Genomic DNA, 20,504 nt, shown 5'->3' with positions numbered 1-20,504 from the left:
ATGCCCTATTTAGGGGAAATGGTGTGATTTAAGGCGTGCCCTCAGTTTTCTATTCAGTCACTCTGCAGAAGTGCTGGACCAGAAGACAGGGATGTTAGAGAACATGATTGGATAGTCAAACATTATACAGTTAAGTCTCGTGATGTCTGAGTGGATTTAGAGAGCTTGAGAGGGTTGATCCTGTGGACTTGGTGGGCTGCTCAACTTGTCATGGAGCTCAGGAGAGACCCCTGGTGGTGAAACTTAGTATCTACACCAACTATGCACAGAGAAACCAGAGGATTCATTCATCACTGTATTGACTTGACTGAAAATCATGTGAAGATAACTATGAGAAACATATGCTACACCATTTGAAATTATTGCCCTTTTTTACTCTTCTCATACATCTGAATGTTGATAAAGTGACATTGGTGTGAGTTATTGACATGGTAAAGTATAGTTTAGATGACAGCCAGAGCAGCCCACCAACATCTGACATTGGAGGCAAAGACATGGATATTGTACATGAGCTTGTGAATTTAAGCCAGACAGACTCCATTGACATAGAAAAATCAATAAATTGTATGTTGAACCCAAATTCATAGCCAAGCTCATTGAATGTATTTTCCAAACGGTTCAAAAAGGATTGTATTTTTGTATCTTTACTTTAGAGAGATGCCTTAGATCAACACCCTAAGGCAGAATACATAGAATTACAATTATACAGAAACTACCTTTAAATATACAAGCACAAAGACACATAAAACATGAGGGGGGAAAAGCCCACAAAATGATTCTAATACAAACCAATAGTATGTTGGGGATCGATATTTATAAAGATCTTGCAAAGTAACTTCTTGGTCTGTAGCTTTCAAAAATTGTGATAAAATGTTTGGGAAAACAACTAAATGTTTATCTTAAATCTTACAATGCCTTGTCAAAATTGTCTTCAAATGTTTCAAGTAGCAAATCGGAGAGAAACAAACATTGTCTGAGGTGTGGACACAAGGTACTGAGCAGATAAGTAGACAGAGGATAGGGTGCCACTTGGGATGCAGCCCTATCCTCTAAGTGCACTAACTTTTGCCCATAGCCCTATAGGTCCTTGTCAAAAATAGTTCACTACATGGGGAATAGGTGCCATTAAAGGCACAGCCTTGAACACTAAAGAGGTGGCCTTTCCCTTCAGATCAGAAACACTGGGCTTCGTTATAACCATATCTGACACCGACAGGCTACATACTGATTCAGACATAGACAACACAATATTACATAGAAGTAGCAATCAATCACAATAATACAAATGATCTAACAGTAATAATTATACAGTTATATACCGTTGATTCTCCTCTCCAGTCACAGGTTTCTGAATCTTTACAATTTCTTCATATAAGCCATAATAAAAAAGAACAAAACACCATCAATTCATAAGAAAAATAGATTGAAGTCAGTGGAAAAAAGTGCAAAGAATATTCAGGGGTGTTTTTTACTTTGTTTTTGCTTGTCTGTTTCATTTTTAGAAATTGATATAAAAATAAAAAATTGAAATCAAATTAAAAACATAGAACATTAAAACCCACTTCTGTATGGCCAGGCGCTCTGGTCCAGGTGGGTAGGACCGCTCTCCGGTACCCTTGTGTGTGTATGTGTTGGTTGTGTGTGTGTTGTGTGTTTAAGGTTTAGCGTAGTGGTTCTCAACTCCGGTCCTCAAGCTCCGGCAGTGTACAGGTTTTTGTTCCAACCAGGTCCTACAAAACAAATAATTTCGTTTTTAAAAACTGAACGTTGGATTTATGCTGTAGTGCACACAATACTTTTTATTCTGCTAAATCTAAGAGATAATAAATAAAGCTAGGTATTCCTTCCCTGTGAGGTGAGCACAACAGAAACAGAGGTACGTTGTCAAGGCAACACACCCAGAGACCCGAGGTTGGAACAAGAACCCGCCAATATGGCCGTGACGGCTAGCACTGTGATCATAAAAGGCAGAATCCAGCTCTGACTCTAACACTCTGACCGGTAAGCACACACACTAAAAGAGCAGAGTCAGGCCTAGCGCTGATAAGCGAGGGGAGCCAGGAGAAGAGGGCCGGGGTTGAACACCACTGAGCATGTGCGAGAGAGCGTGAGTAGCGATTCATTCTGCAGGTAAATGAGTAGCGCATCTGGGTGCTGAGTTAGGGTTTATGGTTGTGGCTCTACTGTGAGGACTGGGAGTCGTTGTTCTTGCTGTCCTGGCTGTTGGGGGTCTTGTTGTTGTTCCAGGGTGAGTTCGCGCCCCCCAGGGCGGGGGAGCTGCCGAAACTGTCCTCGTCCTCCAGGCCCCCCCCTCCATTGGCCGTGTCGAACTGGCCATTCTCCAGCCGTGTGATCAGACGCTCATCCTCGTCTCCAAACTCCCCTCCCATCAGAGTGGGCTCGCCCACCATCATCACGTCCTAGAGAGGGACAGCAAGGGCCGGAACATTATCCCCACAACCATGGGGGAGAACCGAGCATGGACGATCCCAAAGGACTTAGAAAATGGGATGGATGGGGCTGGGACTACCGTTGTTACTCGTAATGGTGAGTTTTGGGCTAGATGAGACTTATGGGATATAAAGTGTTTTTATGATTAATATTTTACATATCCTTTAGGTCCTTGAAGGCCTAAAATGATATGGACATTTTAAAGTAAAGCTTTTTGGGACCTCTGAAAATAAGGATAATTCATGTTTCAGAGTCTGTAATATTCAGTGACTGCCCATCCATGCTCACCCCACTCACAATCAGACATAACTCTGGGTTTCAGGCACCCAGCCCAAATATTCAACAACATCTACAACAGGCCCAATGCCAGCCTCTGTTCCAGGGATTTGGGTAATATCGCCCTTCCCTGTTGGTCAGCGGTGGGCAGCCCTAATTCTTGAGTGCTGCATCATGGGGGTTTTCATTCCACCTCAGGTCTCATTGGCTCACTCAATCAATAGCTGCTCAGCTGCCTGTGAATTCTATGTTTTGATAGGCTCAGGTAGATGCGGCTTTTAAGGTTGTAGGACGATAAAGCAGATTGAGCGGCATGTCTCACCCGCTCCAGGTAGACGCTATCCCTAACCACAATATAGGATCAGATTGGCATATCTCCACTCCTAACTTTAATAGTTAGAGGGATGATATTGTATCTGATCCTGGGCCAGCGGTAAGGGGTAATGTCTACCTACTGAATGAGAGTGCGGCCCCAGAGGACCAGGTACTGCCCAGCACTAGCTCACGTCAGACAGGGAGTCTTTGGTATCATAAGCATAATATACACTCGCACTATCCCCCAATACCCATAGCCTACTTTCCCCACTCTGATTTTAAGACCAAATGCCCCACCTCCACCCTTCCTCCTCTCAACCCCTATTCTGCATTCCCCTATCCCAAACAACCCTGCCTTGAACTCATATCCTTATCATACCAGCCCCCATCTCCATCTTTCCTGACCCCACACTCCCCCATGTTACCTGTCCCAACCCCACCCCGTCACTCTCTCCCCACCCCACCTCCAAACCCCTATCGTTCCCCGCTCCAAACCCCTATCGTTCCCAGGTCCAAACCCCTATCGTTCCCCGCTCCCCACAAGGTCATGTAGATGGGATGCTTACAGGTACCTGTGTGGAGAGGGGGAAGTTGTTAGCAGGACTCTTCTTCTTGCTGTTGTTGTTGTTCCCTCCTCCAGCGCTCATGTTGCTACCGCCAGACATCTTCCTTTTCCTCCGCTTGTTGGGCGCTTGTCTGGCCGGCTCAGCTGTATATTATGGAGAGGGGGAGAGGTGTTACTGAGATCTGCAGTGTGTGTGTCTCTGACAGAGTTCAAATCCTTTTCATCGACACACCACATGACAGTGTAAGGCTGCTGAGTTAGAGCCTAGGCTTCAGGTCTTGATCAGGTTACTCATCACCCAAGTTTGGTTCACCATATAAGTGTGTTGTCTGTATACAGAGAGTGTGATGACTGTGTGTGTTTACCTGGTGGGGCCACCATGCGTTGCCACTTTTGGAAGAGACAGGTCTTGAGACAGTCTCTGGGACTCAGACTGTAGGTCTTGTGTCTGGACATCAACTCCTGCATTGGCTCCAATATCACACACAGCTAGAGGAAAGAGAAAGACATTGACAGTCAGACTACCAATACTTCAGCACCTCTAGTAGAACGCCAGCTCGGTAGGAACCCCGGTATGGCCAAATTAAAGTGAGTACAACCACCCTTTTCATTCTACTTCAAGCAGTAACTGGGCGTGACTTACCCTAAGGTAGTTGAGTGTGGAGTTGGACAGACCACATCTTGTGATGTTTTTGGCCAGCTGGTCCAGCATCTGAGGGTCCTGCACCTTGGAAGAGGGGGAGGAGAGCAGAGAAGCAATGACTGAATGGTGGTCAGTAACACCGGCAATCAATCAATAACTGTTTCTGTGACCTTTTAATTGTGAATGATCATTGAAATGTAAATTAATCCTTTTGGACTGTAATGTGATTTGTGGATTCAAATAAAGTTTTTAAAGTGTGACTCACGTGCATAGCTAGTATGCTACGAGGCAGGACCTCTCTGTGTTGTCTGATGCTAAAGTGCCAAGTCTTGATCCTCATCATGTCGTCAAACATGAACTCCAGGTATAAACGACCCTCCACACACACCTAGAGGGGAGAGAAGTTAGAGGTCAAACAAAGGACGAGAGAGGAAAAAATAAAGCATTGTGTGTGTGTGTGGGGGGGACTGAAATTAGTGTTTGGATTTGTTGAGTTGTGGAACTTTAAATGGGACATTTGAGGATTTGGAAATGCAGAACGCAATGTGTATTTGCAATTGAGAGTTAAATGTGTGCTTGCAAATAGAGAATGAAATATGTATTTGCAAATGGAGAATGAAATGTGTACAACAGTATCTGTATGTTCAAATGGACGAGAAAGTGTATTTACGTACCTGTGTGAACATGGGCTTGCCGTTCTGTGTAACCATGGTGCACTGGTCACAGTCTAGAGACACAAAGTTACTGTGGAATGACTCTTTAGGGTGTTTCAATGTGTAGAACAGCTCAGTGGCGCCCCCTTCAAAGATACTCCGGAAGTACCGTGGGATCAATGTCCGGCCGATAGCTAGGGAGAGGAATAATTTAATGACATTCCTTTGTATAAAATACTACGGACGAGTATTAGGAATAAGCGAAGAGTGAAAAAAAATGTTTTGTACTAACAAGTATTTTTGCATAGATAAAATATCAATGTTGATAATAAAGTCAAAATATTTAGAACTGGAAATTTCAGTTCGAGAATAAATTAAACATTGAGAATAAACTCAATTGTGAGAATAAAGTGGCAGTTATATTTCAAGATTAAAGTGGGGGATTTGGTTAATTGCATGCCTCCCTGTTGCTGTGCACTACCGTTGAAATGCCTGAGTTAGATGACCTGGTGAAACCAATGATTTATATATACACACACAACATGACTGACAGGGGGTGCTGTGTTGAAGCAACCGTGCCTCCATCTTGGAACTAAAACCACCATTGGGAAAAATATATAATTTGGAACCTATAGAAATATATTTAATACATTTTAGTTATATTATGTAAGCTAAACATAAAAGCATCACAATTTTCCTTAATGTGTCTTTTTTTATTACTAATGTTACTGTCCCCACTACAAAAAAAACAACCTTAAATACATGTGATTTTGTCCTTGAAACATTTCATTGAAACACTGTAGAATCCCATTCATTCCTATGGAAGACTGATCCTACTGGGGAGTGCCAGTATGGCCGACAGGTGGCTTCAAAGCCTCTCAAAAGCCAATACATAGCATCAGCAATCCAAGGTTTATATATATCATTCGGTGAAACTATAATTTGGAATTGGCTTTAAAAACGAGGAAATCCTTACTCTTTTAGCACATAATATTATTATAAGTATTAGGACCTTGTGCCGCAGATAAGGTGTTTTCAGAAGGAGGAACCACACCGACTTGGATGAGAGAGCTTATTGCAAAGTGAAATCAACAATATTATACAGAATATATGACCAAAAGTATGTGGACACCTGCTCGTCAAACATCTCATTCCAAAATCATGGGCATTACTATGGAGTTAGTCCCCACTTTGCTGGGAAGGCTTTCCACTAGATGTCGGAACATTTCTGCGGGGACTTGCTTCCATTCAGCCACAAACAGTGATGTTGGGTGATTAGGCCTGGCTCGCAGTTGGTGTTCCAATTCATCCCAAAGGTGTTCAATGGGGTTGAGGTCAGGGCTCTGTGCAGGCCAGTCAAGTTCTTCCACACCAATCTCAACAAACCTTTTCTTTACGGACCTCGTTTTGTGCACGGGGGCATTGTCATGCTGAAACAGGAAAGGGCCTTCCCCAAACTGTTACAACAAAATTGCACAGAATCGTCTAGAATATCATTGTTTGCTGTAGCGTTAAGCTTTCCCTACACTGGAACTAAGGGGCCTAGCTCATACCATGAAAAACAGCCCCACACCATTATTCCTCATCCACCAAACTTTACAGTTGGCACTATGCACTCGTGCAGGTAGCGTTCTCCTGGCAGCCGCAAAACCCAGATTCGTCCGTCGGACTGCCAGATGGTGAAGCGTGATTCATCACTCCAGAGAACGCGTTTCCACTGCTCCAGAGTCCAATGGCGGAGAGCTTTACACCACTCCAGCCGACACTTGGCATTGTGCATGGTGATCTTGGGCTTGTGTGTCGCTGCTCGGCCATGGAAACCCATTTCATTAAGCTCCCAACGAACAGTTCTTGTGCAGATGTTGCTTCCAGGGGCAGTTTGTAGTGAGTGTTGCAACCGAGGACATATGACTATTACGCGCTGGGTGCTTCAGCACTGAGCAATCCAGTTCTGTGAGCTTGTGTGGCTTACCACTTCGCGGCTGAGCTGTTGTTGCGCCTACACGTTTCCACTTCACAATAACAGCACTTACAGTTGAACGGCGAAGCTCTAGCAGGGCAGAAATTTGACTAACTGACTTGTTGGCAAAGTGGCATCCTATGACGGTGCCAGGTTGAAAGTCACTGAGCTCTTCAGTTAGGCCATTCTACTGCCAATGATTGTCTATGGAAATTGCATGGCTGTGTGCTCAATTTTATAAGGGGTGTCCACATACTTTTGTATATATATAGTGTATTAGGAATTTTATCATTCCTCCTCCTCAGACCTCACCCCTCCCCCAGTCAAGTATCAGCCCTGCACTAGTTCAGCATCACCCCACATTCTCAATCCTCACCCCTGCATTGGTCAGGTATAATCCTGCCTCATCGCTCTCATCTGTGCATCAGTCAGTTCTCACCCTTGCGTTACACCACATTCTTTCTTTTTAAATTACAATGACCATGACTATTGGCCGAAATACATGTACATTTAAAGAGCCAGCTAGGAATGATCATTTATCCTCATGGTGATATATTAATTTCAAAAGGTACTAGCAAGAATAGTTTAGGGAAATTATATACGTTTACATACACAAACTAGAGAACTTCACTTGCTTGCTAGCTAGCTATGCTCTTATTTACAGGATAGCTAGCCCCTAAACTAGATTGGGTAGGTCTAGTTACATAGCAGGATCAGTTAGTAATACCCAATTCATTTGCTTATGTTTGAAATGGGCATGAAATTCTTTAATTGATTAAACAAACCCATGTTATTTAGCTGTATTAAGCTATGGTGGTGTACCAGAATTCTAAGACTGTAATAGGTTGTGTTTACATAGTCCCTCAAGGAATTACGTTTCAATGGCCACGCACCTCTACTGGGGTAGGGGTGTAAAGATCCCTCAATCTGCCGTTGGCGCCCGTACAAATTAGCCTCAAGGTTGCCTTGTTAAATCTTCTTCATTCTCTTCAATTAAATACCATGACTGTTTTCTCATTAGCTGGGAATGTTTGAAATGTCCAATACAACATACATTGGTGATATTGTTATACTTTAAGACAGACTGGTAGAATAGCTTGCATAGCTAAACATCACTGGTTGAAGTAACTTAAGAGTAATGGGAGTTGATTGGTGACTGACATTAATATATATATATATAATTCACAACATTTGGACGGGAGTTATAATACAAAATAATGTAAACTCTGTCTTATTGCTTGAATTCAGGCATGACTGAATGGTGAAAGATTGCCTCCGTACCACATTTCAATTTTCCCATGTGGACCTATGCAGCCACTGGAGTGCCTACGACATCCATAGCTAGTAACTTTGTAATGGAAATCAATTTAATCATAGCAAATTATGGTATTTCTTAATTGCAGCTACATTTTCCAAATATTATACCTCCATGTGTTGTCAGCTCTTAGCATGTTTTTTTGGCCAATGTAAAAGCTCATTGTGAATAAATGAGTGCAAGGGTGAGAAGGAGAAGTGAGGCTTGACTAATGCAGGGGTGAGGAAGATTGAGGAGAAGGACTGACACTTGACAAGGGGAGGGGTGAAGAATGAGAGTTCCTAATATGTATTCCATACACCTGTGTACCATACTAATCCCAGCAGTCGCATGTCAGTGCGATTATGGCTGAGAAGAATATCCTGCTGTAGCCTATTAAAGAAATACTTTATTCTGGAGATAGTGACTTTATTCTCCAAATATTATATGTTTTATAATATAATATTTAGACTTTTTTTCCCCAAATATGATTTTACACACAAAATCCCCTCACCAATCACCATTCATAGATTATTTCCCTCTTCACTTGGCCCTAATACTCTTGTGCAAAATAAAGATTGTAACCATAATGTGTAACAGGGTGAAATCTATACGATCCCATTTTAAAGCCTCCCTGAAAGTCTAAGTGTGTCTTACTGTATCGTTTGGGCCCGTCCTCCAGACAAAAGGTGATGGTCAGCATGGCATCATCTTCAAAGAACTCTGTGGTGAAGGCATCCCACCAGAGATTGTCACAGTCCTACAACACACAATAAATTAATAAATCTGCCATCACAAGTTGTCAGAGTCTTACACAGTAAGACTGACAACCGGAATAATTGAGTTTGTGTGTGTGTGTGTTGGGCTTTCACCTCTGTCCAGTTCTGTAGCCGCTTGTTGAGCTCAAATATCCTGTAGTCTGTCTGGTTGCCGTATGGTGTAGGTCTCCTGCAACAGGACAGAGCAGGGTCAGTACACAACTTTATTTTCCGGTTGAAAGTTTTGCCCCAACACTTTTTGGAGGGCTGAGGGGTGAGGGTTGAATCTGTTATGGATGCTCAGTCGGTGTACTCACCCAATGCCAGGCTCTAGGTATGAAGGGGGGTACATTGGTGTTGGCCTGCAGAGACAGACAGGCGAGAGTCAAAATGTATTATAATAATTATATAGGTATTCATAGCACCAACCTACAGTACTAACAGTATGAGCTAAGTGGAAGGTGTGTGTCCTACCCCACATCTCTGTCCAGCATGGTGCCGGGGTGGAACGGGGGGAAGGAGCTGCCGTTAGGGCCGGGCTCCTTGGGGGAGTACAGCTTGAACGACTTAGATGAACAGCCTGGAGAGAGAGACAGAGAGGAAAAAGGAGATTGAGCGACGTGGTGATCTGTACACAGCCCGCAGCAACAACAACAAAATCAACCAATGAATTGTAGCCTCGCACCAACACGCCCCACGATTGAGCCATAAGATAAGACTGCTAAACAGTTACATTGCATTGACCCTATCTTGCACTGAATATACATACACACACACACCCGTTCATGAGTTCGGGGTCACTTAGAAATGTCCTTGTTCTTGAAAGAAAAGCATATTTTTTGTCCATTAAAACAACAAATGGATCAGAATACATTGTAGACATTGTTAATGTTGTAAATGACTATTATAGCTGAAAATGGCTGATTCTTTTATGGAATATCTACATCGGCCCATTATCAGCAACCATTATTTTTGTGTTCCAATGGCACGTTGTGTTACCCAATCCAAGTTTATAATTTTAAAAGGCTAATTGATCATTAGAAAACCATTTTGCAATTGAGCAAGAGGACAAGTAATGCAAATCATTTTGCAATTGAGCAAGAGGACTAGTGTCTAGTAAGAGAAACAGACACCGCACAAGTCCTCAACTGGCAGCTTCAATAAATAGCACCCGCAAAACACCAGTCTCAACATCAGATGCTGGCCTTCTTGGCAGAGTTGCAAAGAAAAGGCCATATCTCAGACTGGCCAATAAAAAGAAAAGATCACAGACCCTGGACAGAGGAACTCTGTCTAGAAGGCCAGCATCCCGGAGTCGCCTCTTCACTGTTGACGTTGAGACTGGTGTTTTGCGGGTACTATTTAATGAAGCTGCCAGTTGATGACTTGTGAGGTGTCTGTTTCTCAAACTAGATACTGTACTTGTCCTCTTGCTCAGTTGTGCACCAGGGCCTCCCCCTCTTTCTATTCTGGTTAGGGCCAGTTTGCGCTGTTCTGTTAAGGGAGTAGTACACAGCGTTGAACAAGATCTTCAGTTTCTTGGCAATTTCTCGCATGGAATAGCTTTCATTTCTCAGAACAAGAATAGACTAACGAGTTTCAGAAGAAAGTTGTTTGTTTCTGGCAATTTTGAGCCTGTAATTGAACCCACAAATGCTGATGTTCCAGATACTCAACTAGTCTAAAGAAGGCCAGTTGTATTGCTTCTGTAAATCAGAACCACAGCATTCAGCTGTGCTAACATGATTGCAAAATTAGCCTTTTAAAATTATAAACTTGGATTAGATAACGTGCCATTGGAAAACAGGACTGATGGTTGCTGATAATGGGCCTTTGTAGATATGTTTTTTTTAATTATTATTATTATTTTTTTTTTTATAAAGCTGCCGTTTCCAGCTACAATAGTCATTTACAACATGTCTACACTTTATTTCTGATCAATTGATGTTATTTTAATGGAAAAAATGTGCTTTTCTTGCAAAAACAAGGACATTTCTAAGTGACCCCAAACTTTTGACCGGTAGTAATATATATATATATATATATATACACACACACACACACATACATACATACAGTCGTGGCCAAAAGTTGAGAATTTTCCAATTGCTTCCTCAGGCTGTGACTAGGCTTTTATTTTGAAAAATGAACGAGATTTTTCAAAAGTAGTCAGGTGTCCTCTGAATAGTTCCTGCACGTGATAGGGGAGCTCTCCATTTTCCCTTTCTCTCTTATTGAATAGGTTACGGTCCGGTTGAAATATTATCTATTATGTTTGTTAAAAACAACCTGAGGATTGATTATAAAAAACATTTGACATGTTTCTACGACCATTACGGATACTTTTTGGAATTTGTCGAACGGAACGAGGCTATAGTTTTCTGAAAACGCGCAACCCAAATGGCGTTTTTTGTTATAAAAGTAATATTTATAGAACAAAAATAACATTTGTTGTGTAACTGGGAGTCTCGTGAGTGCAAACATCCGAAGATTATCAAAGGTAAGCGATTCATTTTATTGCTTTTCTGACTTTCGTGACCAAGCTAATATAAGGTTAACTGTTCTAGCATTGATTGATACACTCACAAAAGCTTAGATTGCTTTCGTTGCAAAGCATATTTTCAAAATCTGACACGATAGGTGGATTAACAACAAGCTAAGCTGTGTTTTGGTATATTTCACTTGTGATTGCATGATTATAAATATTTTTTGTAATATTTTTGTATCTGATACGTTTGGGAATTTTCTTCTGCCTTTCAGCACCGGAACGAGGCTGTAGTTTTCTGAACATAACGCGCAACCCAAATGGCGTTTTTCTGCTATAAAAGTAATATTTATCGAACAAAAATAACATTTATTGTGTAACTGGGAGTCTCGTGAGTGCAAACATCCGAAGATTAAAGGTAAGCAATTAATTTTATTGCTTTTCTGACTTTCGTGACCATGCTAATTTGGGGCTAGCTGTTCTAGCATTGATTGATACACTCACAAAAGCTTGGATTTCTTTCTCTGTAAAGCATATTTTCAAAATCTGACACGATAGGTGGATTAACAACAAGCTAAGCTGTGTTTTGGTATATTTCACTTGTGATTGCATGATTATTAATATTTTTTGTAATATTTTTGAGTTTGGCGCCCTGCAATTCAGCGGTTGTTTAGGGAAATGATCCCGCTAAAGGGATCTGTGCGCAAAGAGGTTAAGGTCTGGGGAGTTTCCTGGCCATGGACCCAAAATATCAATGTTCTGTTCCCCGAGCTACTTAGTAATCACTTTTGCCTTATGGCAAAGTGCTCCATCATGCTGGAAAAGGCTGATGTCAGCTGGTCCTTTTGTGGCAGGGCTGAAATGCAGTGGAAATGTTTTTTGGGGATTCAGTTCATTTGCATGGCAAAGAGGGACTTTGCAATTTATTGCAATTCATCTGATCACTCTTCATAACATTCTGGAGTATATGCAAATTGCCATCATACAAACTGAGGCAGCAGACTTTGAACATTTATATTTGTGTCATTCTCAAAACTTGGCCACGACTGTACACAAACTTTCAGTCATCTGCCGCTGCTACTCCGTTCCTTATTCTTACTCTTATTATCATCTATTCTGCTTAGGGTTGAACGGCGGGACCCTGATATTTACCATACCAAAACCACTCCCTTTTCCCAGGATAAATAAATTATTTATATGAACAGCATGATGTGAAATGGAACTGTTAAATTATATGTGATGTCTAAATCTGGCTACTCTACTGCCTTCTCTCTGCATGATTAATCAAAGCTCAGGGTGGGGACATACAGCCCATCTCAGTACAGAGTGCAGTTCAAAATGCATGTAGACCTATCATGGTAACTTTTTTTCTTATGACAGGATGGCCCTATATTTGCTGCAGCATAGCCTATTCTACATTAATATAAGGACCGAACGCGTGTGTAATTTACACATCTCCATCTGGCTTTCATGGGTCACCTTAATTGTAAAGATTTTATTTTATTGCAGCTGCCATTTTAAAAACAGCCTATCACTCAAATAATCTTTACATTAAATCAGTGCACGCGCAATCATTCTCTCAATTCTATTCAAATTGCATCCGAAATAGACAATCCTTTTCAAGATTGATTAAGGCATATAGATAGGATGTCCTAGCCTACCGCTTTCAGGTAATACATTCAATGCCGTATAAGCCTTATATTTTGCTAATGGGAGATGGGTTATTAGCTTAAACTTAGCCTCCGTCTCTTGCGCAATATGCATGCACCTGTCCTCCGCTTGCCTCTCTCCAACCCTTCTGTAGTCTCCACATTCTGTATACTCCCCTTGTCCTAAGTGTAAAAAATGACCCGCTTTCACTAAACCTCTAAAAATGTAATTTTAAACCTCAAATCTATCTTGCGTGAAGAAACAACCTGTCATTCATCGCAAACTGTGTGAATATCTGGGTTTTCCCTCTTCACAATGCAGAAAGACTGCATTTAAATCAGTGTACAAGACAAATATTTATTACAACACACCCATCATAATTGTTTTCTTTACTAAAGTAGAGGTTTATTATTACTTCTAAAATGGACTGCATAGGTGTAAACAATTTTTTTTTTGCACGAGATAGCACTTGTATAGCCTAAGAAAGTAGCAGAAATGTGGAGAAAGTTTTGAATGCATTTTATTGAAGGGAAACAAGTCTTGCATTTTTTTGGCAACAGTGATATATTCTTAAATACCGTACAATGATGACTTCAACTACAAAATACTAGTCTTCTCCCATTTTTTTAACCATTGCCCCCACCCACAAGGTGTATAAACAACAAATAAGAATAAAATAAGATCGATACAAAACAAAAACGTGACCATAAAGCAATCAACTCTAATTAGCACATGTAGTACAGTATGCAAGTGTGTGCGCATGGACTTTGCAGATGAATCTCTCATGTGCAGCACATAGCATTTGTTTAACAGTCCCCCTTGGGGAGGCATCTCCTCCTCTTCCCTGCCCCAGCCTCAGGTGGATCAGGACAAGATTCAACCCCCTGAACAGCTTTCACAAGAGCTGCAGACGCTGCTGTGCGGGGAAGGCACAGCCTTCTTTGAATGTGTGGGGTTACAAATGACTTTCCCAGCTGCTCCAGGAACACCCTCTTGTTCCGCTTATCAGGCATCCTTGGTAGAGTTGATCTTGTTCCATATCACGAAGGCATTGTTATGAGTACACATCAATGATGTTATGGAAGATGACCAGGGGCCAGCGGACAGTCATCCCCCTCTGCAGCTGTAAGTTCCAATCACCTTGTCCAGGTTGTCCACGCTTCCTTTGTTGTGGTTGTAGTCCAGGATGATGTCTTCCTTCCTGTCCTCACAATCACTGATCTCAGCCATTTTGTGCAGTGTGCTCAGATGGACCACATTCGTATTCCTCTTTGGGGGTAAAAAACTACTGGTGGTGATGGCAAACTTTGATGAGAAGGCCTCTCTCCCCATATTGCGAGTAGTACTGAGGGGAGCTCGGGCTTGTTCTTTCTAAATGTGCCAACCATGGCGATGTTCCTCTTCAGCAGCTGCTGGCTGAGTTCATAAGAGGTGAAGAAATTGGCACACATGACATTGTGTCCCCTCAGTCCATCTGTCACATCAAAGCACAACCCGCATCCCCTGGTTCTTCTCCAGGCCTCCACTGGTCGGCTTCCCTGTGTAGACTTGCATCTTCCAAGTGTAGCTGGATTGTGCGTCACAGGCCACCCATATATTGATGCCATACTTTGCTGGCCATATATTTCCGGAAAGGACAGCGACCTTTTGAAAAAAGAGATTACTCAATTATATTACAGCAATACGAAACAGTGAAAAATATCTTACATTACAGATATTATTTATTTTTTACCTTTGAATGGAACCAGTTGCTCATCCACTGTTATTTCAGGTCCAGGGTTGTAGAGGTATGGCAGAGGCTCCACCCACTTCTCCCAGACCTCTCTTATGGCTGCTAGTTTGTCTCTCACACATCTTGCAGGTCTTGACTCGCGGTAATCAAATCATAGCATTCTTGAAAAAGTGATAGACTGTGGCATCGTGGCATGGAAAAATCGCCCTTCCACTCTCTGCATCCCAGAGACTACATGTAGCCTCGCCTCATTGTTCTCTTGTTCCTACTGGACATCTAAAAAAAAATCTATACTACGACCTGCAGGGCACTGAAACGTGCACTCACAGCTTCAGCAAAGAGGGAACTGGGGGGACTCATCTGCAGCACTTCATCTGCAGCCTGACTGCATTCCCCATTAATAAACAATGCTTTCAATAAATGTTTATTTTGTCTGATTTTTTATTTATTTTGTCTGTGAACTTGAGTCATGTGTGGGGTTGTGGAGGGGAGATGCTGCACATGCACAATTACGTTTTAGTTTTGTCTGAGTTCAATCAGTAGCACACAATCTCAATTTCTCAGTGTGTGTGTGTGTGGTGTGTAAATGATTTTAACTGCCGGGTCAAAAATGCCCCTAAGACAATCTTTGTACCCTGGTGGTGTACAGCTTTCATGGAAATATGAACAAAGGCGATGTTTCACTTTTTCTAATGGTGGGGGCCACTCTAGGAAAAGTCATCATATTTCAAATTGAAAAAATATAATTTAGGGGATTCTCTCCACAGTTAAACATAGTGGCGGGTAATTTTTGACCCTTAACTTCTTATGGCTGCAGGGGCAGTATTGAGTAGCTTGGATGAAAGGTGCACAGAGGTGCCCAGAGTAAACGGCCTGCTCCTCGGTCATAGTTGCTAATATATGCATATTATTATTAGTATTGGATAGAAAACACTCTCTAGTTTCTAAAACTGTTTGAATTATGTCTGTGAGTATAACAGAACTCATATGGCAGGCAAAAACCTGAGAAGTTCCACTTCCTGTTTGGATTTTTTCTGAGGCTGCTAGATTTTCAACCAAGCTCCCATTGAAATTACAGCGAGATATGGATGAGTTCTGACTTCCTACGGCTTCCACTAGATGTCAACAGTCAATAGAACTTTGTCTGATGACTAATGTGAAGGGGGGCCGAAGGAGACAGGAATGATTCACCACTGCCATGAGGTGACCACGCATTGAACACGCGCGTTCACGTGAGAGGCAGCTCCGTTCCATCGCTCAACTGAAGTCAATGTAATTCTCCGGTTGGAACTTTATTCAAGATGTATGTTAACAACATTCTTAACCTGTCTGGCACCGGCGTTCCGCTAGCGGAACTCCTCCCACATTCCACTGCAAAATTCAAAAGATATTTTTTAGAAATATTTAACTTTCACACATTAACAAGTCCAATACAGCAAATGAAAGATACACATCTTGTGAATCCAGTCAACGATTTTTAAAATGTTTTAAAGCGAAAACACCACATATATTTATGTTAGCTCACCACCAAATACAAAAAAGGACAGACATTTTTCACAGCACAGGTAGCATGCACAAAGCCAACCTAACTAACCAAGAACCAACCAAACTAACCAAGAAACAACTTCATCAGATGACAGTCTTATAACATGTTATACAATAAATCTATGTTTTGTTCGAAAAATGTGCATATTTGAGGTATAAATCAGTTTTACATTGCAGCTACCATCACAGCTACCGTCAGAAATAGAACCGAAGCAGCCAGAGTAATTACAGACACCAACGTCAAATACCTAAATACTCATCATAAAACATTTCTGAAAAATCGATGGTGTACAGCAAATTAAAGACAAACATCTTGTGAATCCAGCCAATATTTCCGATTTTTTAAGTGTTTTACAGCGAAAACACAATATAGCATTATATTAGCTTACTACAATAGCCTACCACACTACCGCATTCATTCATCAAGGCACGTTAGCGATAGCAATAGGCACGTTAGCGATAGGGAATAAACCAGCAAAAGATATTAATTTTCACTAACCTTCATCAGATGACAGTCCTATAACATCAGGTTATACATACTTATGTTTTGTTCGAAAATGTGCATATTTAGAGCTGAAATCAGTGGTTATACATTGTGCTAACGTAGCATCTTTTTCCCAGAATGTGCAGATATTTTTATGACACTCAACTATTCTGACCAAATAACTATTCATAAACGTTACTAGAAAATACATGTTGTATAGGAAATGATAGATACACTAGTTCTTAATGCAATCGCCGTGTTAGAATTCTAAAAATAACTTCATTACGACATCCAGCTTAGGTATAGCGAGAGAGTACCCAAAATCTGGGCGCAAACGACTATTTCACATGTTCGACAGATATATGAAATAGCATCATAAAATGGGTCCTACTTTTGATGATCTTTCATCAGAATGTTGTACAAGGGGTCCTTTGTCCAGAACAATCGTTGTTTGGTTTTAGAATCTCTTCTCCAGTCAATTAGCACGGAAAGCTAGCAAAGTAGCGCAAAGCTCTCCTTCCTGAACAAAGGCACACAACGCAACACGCCTAACGTCCCGAATACATTTCAATAATCTAATAAAACTATATTGAAAAAACATACATGTGACGATATCATCGTAAAGTATCAAATAAAATCAAAGCCGGAGATATTAGTCGTCTATAACGGCAGCTTTTCAGAAGGCAAAACCGGGTCCCTTCACGCGCTCTCCAGAAAACAGGAAACTGGTGACACGTCATGCCGAGAGCTTTTATTCGACCTCAGATCATGTTATACACTCCATTTCTTCTCTCACTGCCTGTCGACATCTAGTGGAAGACGTATGAAGTGCATGTATACTGATATATATGAAGCCCATTTATAGGCAGGCCCTAGAACAGAGCATCGATTTCAGATTTTCCACTTCCTATCAGGAAGTTTGCTGCAAAATGAGTTCTGTTTTACTCACAGATATAATTCAAACAGTTTTAGAAACTAGAGAGTGTTTTCTATCCAATAGTAATAATATGCATATTGTACGAGCAAGAATTGAGTACGAGGCCGTTTAAATTGGGCACGATTTCCCCCCAAAGTGAAAACAGCGCCCTCTGTCCTCTACAGGTTAAGATTGATTCAATAAATCGTTTGACATGTTTCTACTGACTGTTACGGAACTTTTGGACATTGTCATGTTATAGTGGACGCGCTTTGTGACTTTGGAATTGCTAACCAAACTAGCTAATTGGACATAAACAACGGACATTATCGAACAAATCAAGCATTTATTGTGGACCTGGGATTCCTAGGACTGCATTCTGATGAAGTTCATCAAAGGTAAGGAAACATTTATCATGTATTTTCTGGTTTCTGTTGACTCCAACATGGCGGCTAATTTGGCTATTGTTCTGAGCTCCGTCTCAGATTATTGCATGGTTTGCTTTTTCCGTAAAGTTTTTTTGAAATCTGAGGTATATCTATAATTCCATGTGTATAACTTGTATTATCTACATTTATGATGAGTATTTCTGTTGAAACAATGTGGCTATGCAAAATCACTTGATGTTTTTGGAACTAGTGAATGTAACGCGCCAACGTAAACTCAGATTTTTTAATATAAATATGAACTTTATCAAACAAAACACACATGTATTGTGTAACATGAAGTCCTATGAGTGTCATCTGATGAAGATCATCGAAGGTTAGTGATTAATTTTATCTCTATTGCTGCTTTTTGTGACTGCTGTCTTTAGAACCTTGTTTCAGGCTTCTACTATGAAGGGGGACGAATAAGAGCTGTTTGACTAAGAGGTCTGGCAGAATACCATGAGCTAAGTCATGCGCCCGTGAGAGCGAGCTGCGTTCCTTTTCATTTCTAAATACAAAGGAATTGTCAGTTTGAAACATTATTGAAGATTAATGATATAAACATCCTAAAAATTGGTTCTATACATCGTTTGACATGTTTCTACGAACTGTAATATAACTTTTTTGACTTTGGACGAAATGCCTGCGCCTCATGAATTTTGATTTGTGAACTAAAACGCGCAAACAAAAAGGAGGTATTTGGACATAAATGATGGACATTATCGAACAAAACAAACATTTATTGTGGAACTGGGATTCCTGGGAGTGCATTCCGATGAAGATCAAAGGTAAGCAAATATTTATAATGCTATTTCTGACTTCTGTTGACGCCACAACATGGCGGGTATCTGTATGGCTTGTTTTGGTGTCTGAGCGCTGTACTCAGATTATTGCATGGTGTGCTTTTTCCGTAAAGCTTTTTTGAAATCTGACACAGCGGTTGGATTAAGGAGAAGTATATCTTTAATTCCATGTATAACACATTTTCATCAACATTTCTGTAAATTGATGTGGCTCTCTGCAAAATCACCGGATGTTTTGGAAGCAAAACATTACTGAACATAAAGCGCCAATGTAAACAGATTTTTGGATATAAATATGAACAAAACATACATGTATTGTGTAACATGAAGTCCTATGAGTGTCATCTGATGAATATCAAAGGTTAGTGATTAATTTTCTCTATTTCTGCTTTTTGTGACACTCTTTGGCTGGAAAAATGGCTGTGTTGTTCTGTGACTAGGTGCTGACCTCACATAATCGCATGGTATGCTTTCATCGTAAAGCCTTTTTGATATCGGACACTGTGGTGGGATTAACAAGTTTATCTTTAAAATGGTGTATAGTACTTGTATGTTTGAGGAATTTTAATTATGAGATTTGTTTGAATTTGGCACCCTGTACTTTCACTGTTAACGGGATTTCATCTGTAAGAAGTTAAACCATTTCGTAACGTATTCCGCTCACGCAGCACGTAAACTGGTCTTTAGTTTCAAACCATTACTGAGCCGTGTAGCCACTGCTCCATGCTGTCTGGTAGCTTTAAACCATTTAACACACCAATAACAACCCGACAATGTACTGGTCTCATGTTAATTCTTCAGCGAGTCCTTTTAAGCACTCACCTTGGAGGGCGGTTCCATCACGTTTCCACAATGTCTGTGCTCACATGTGTGTGGTTACTAACTGGATAAAACTTTACATGAAAAACAATTCTCTAAAAATCACATTTAATCGTCACACAGTTTCATATTTAATCCTATAAGTTCCACAACAGTTAGATGTAAATCTGATAACTGGGACGTATACATTTGTAGAGTTACCGTTATTTGGTCATACCGTCCTTAATGATAACACAAAACTGATTTAACATGATTATTGTTCAGATCCCCACATTATAAATATTGTTTCAATGTCCAACCTTTTGATGTTAAAGCTTTGGGGCAGTCTCTCTACACACAAAGGATTTTTGACTTCTTCATATTGCAGTTCAGATAGACTTTATGACCGGTCGTTAAAGTCACAGGACCAGCACACTCTCCCCTTCCTCTCTGGTGGGAGAGGGGGGGCTCTCTTTGATCCTCACCCAGGAGGGAGGAATGTCCAACCTTAATTCTGATGCCTAGTCACTTTACCCTGCCTTTATGTACATATCTACCTCAAACACCTCGCACCCCTGCACATTGAAATGGTACTGGTACTCCCTGTATATAGCTTCATTCTTCAAATCAAACCTTAAAATCGGTCACATACACATGGTTAGCAGATGTTATTGCGAGTGTAGCGAAATGCTTGCACTTCTAGTTCTGACAGTGCAGCAATATCTAACATGTAATCTAACAATTACAC

The 20,504-nt window shown here is 41.0% G+C and overlaps 1 protein-coding gene across 6 annotated transcripts in view; it reads right to left on the bottom strand.

Annotated features, from left to right (window-relative positions):
* Window positions 1-623: 623 nt before the first annotated feature.
* The window catches only part of LOC120046447 (LIM domain-binding protein 1-A), a 30,793-nt gene continuing 10,912 nt past the window's right edge, over window positions 624-20,504 (bottom strand). The window contains exons 2-11 of one of the 6 annotated variants that reach the window (XM_038991689.1): window positions 9,390-9,495; window positions 9,233-9,277; window positions 9,030-9,105; window positions 8,815-8,917; window positions 4,925-5,097; window positions 4,516-4,638; window positions 4,251-4,334; window positions 3,973-4,096; window positions 3,609-3,751; window positions 624-2,420 (exon numbers count right to left, since the gene is read on the bottom strand). In XM_038991689.1, the coding sequence (XP_038847617.1) occupies window positions 2,181-2,420; window positions 3,609-3,751; window positions 3,973-4,096; window positions 4,251-4,334; window positions 4,516-4,638; window positions 4,925-5,097; window positions 8,815-8,917; window positions 9,030-9,105; window positions 9,233-9,277; window positions 9,390-9,409 (1,131 nt within the window). In that variant the 5' untranslated portion in view covers window positions 9,410-9,495 and the 3' untranslated portion in view covers window positions 624-2,180. The remainder of the gene's footprint in view (window positions 2,421-3,608; window positions 3,752-3,972; window positions 4,097-4,250; window positions 4,335-4,515; window positions 4,639-4,924; window positions 5,098-8,814; window positions 8,918-9,029; window positions 9,106-9,232; window positions 9,278-9,389; window positions 9,496-20,504) is intronic. The other 5 variants (XM_038991692.1, XM_038991691.1, XM_038991693.1 and 2 more) reach the window with 5 other exon arrangements.

The sequence above is a fragment of the Salvelinus namaycush genome, chromosome 4 (genome assembly GCF_016432855.1).
Source record: "Salvelinus namaycush isolate Seneca chromosome 4, SaNama_1.0, whole genome shotgun sequence".
Lineage (NCBI taxonomy): Eukaryota > Metazoa > Chordata > Actinopteri > Salmoniformes > Salmonidae > Salvelinus > Salvelinus namaycush.
The sequence above is the reverse complement of the archived record's forward strand: the minus strand, read 5'-3'. Positions and strand labels throughout refer to the sequence as shown.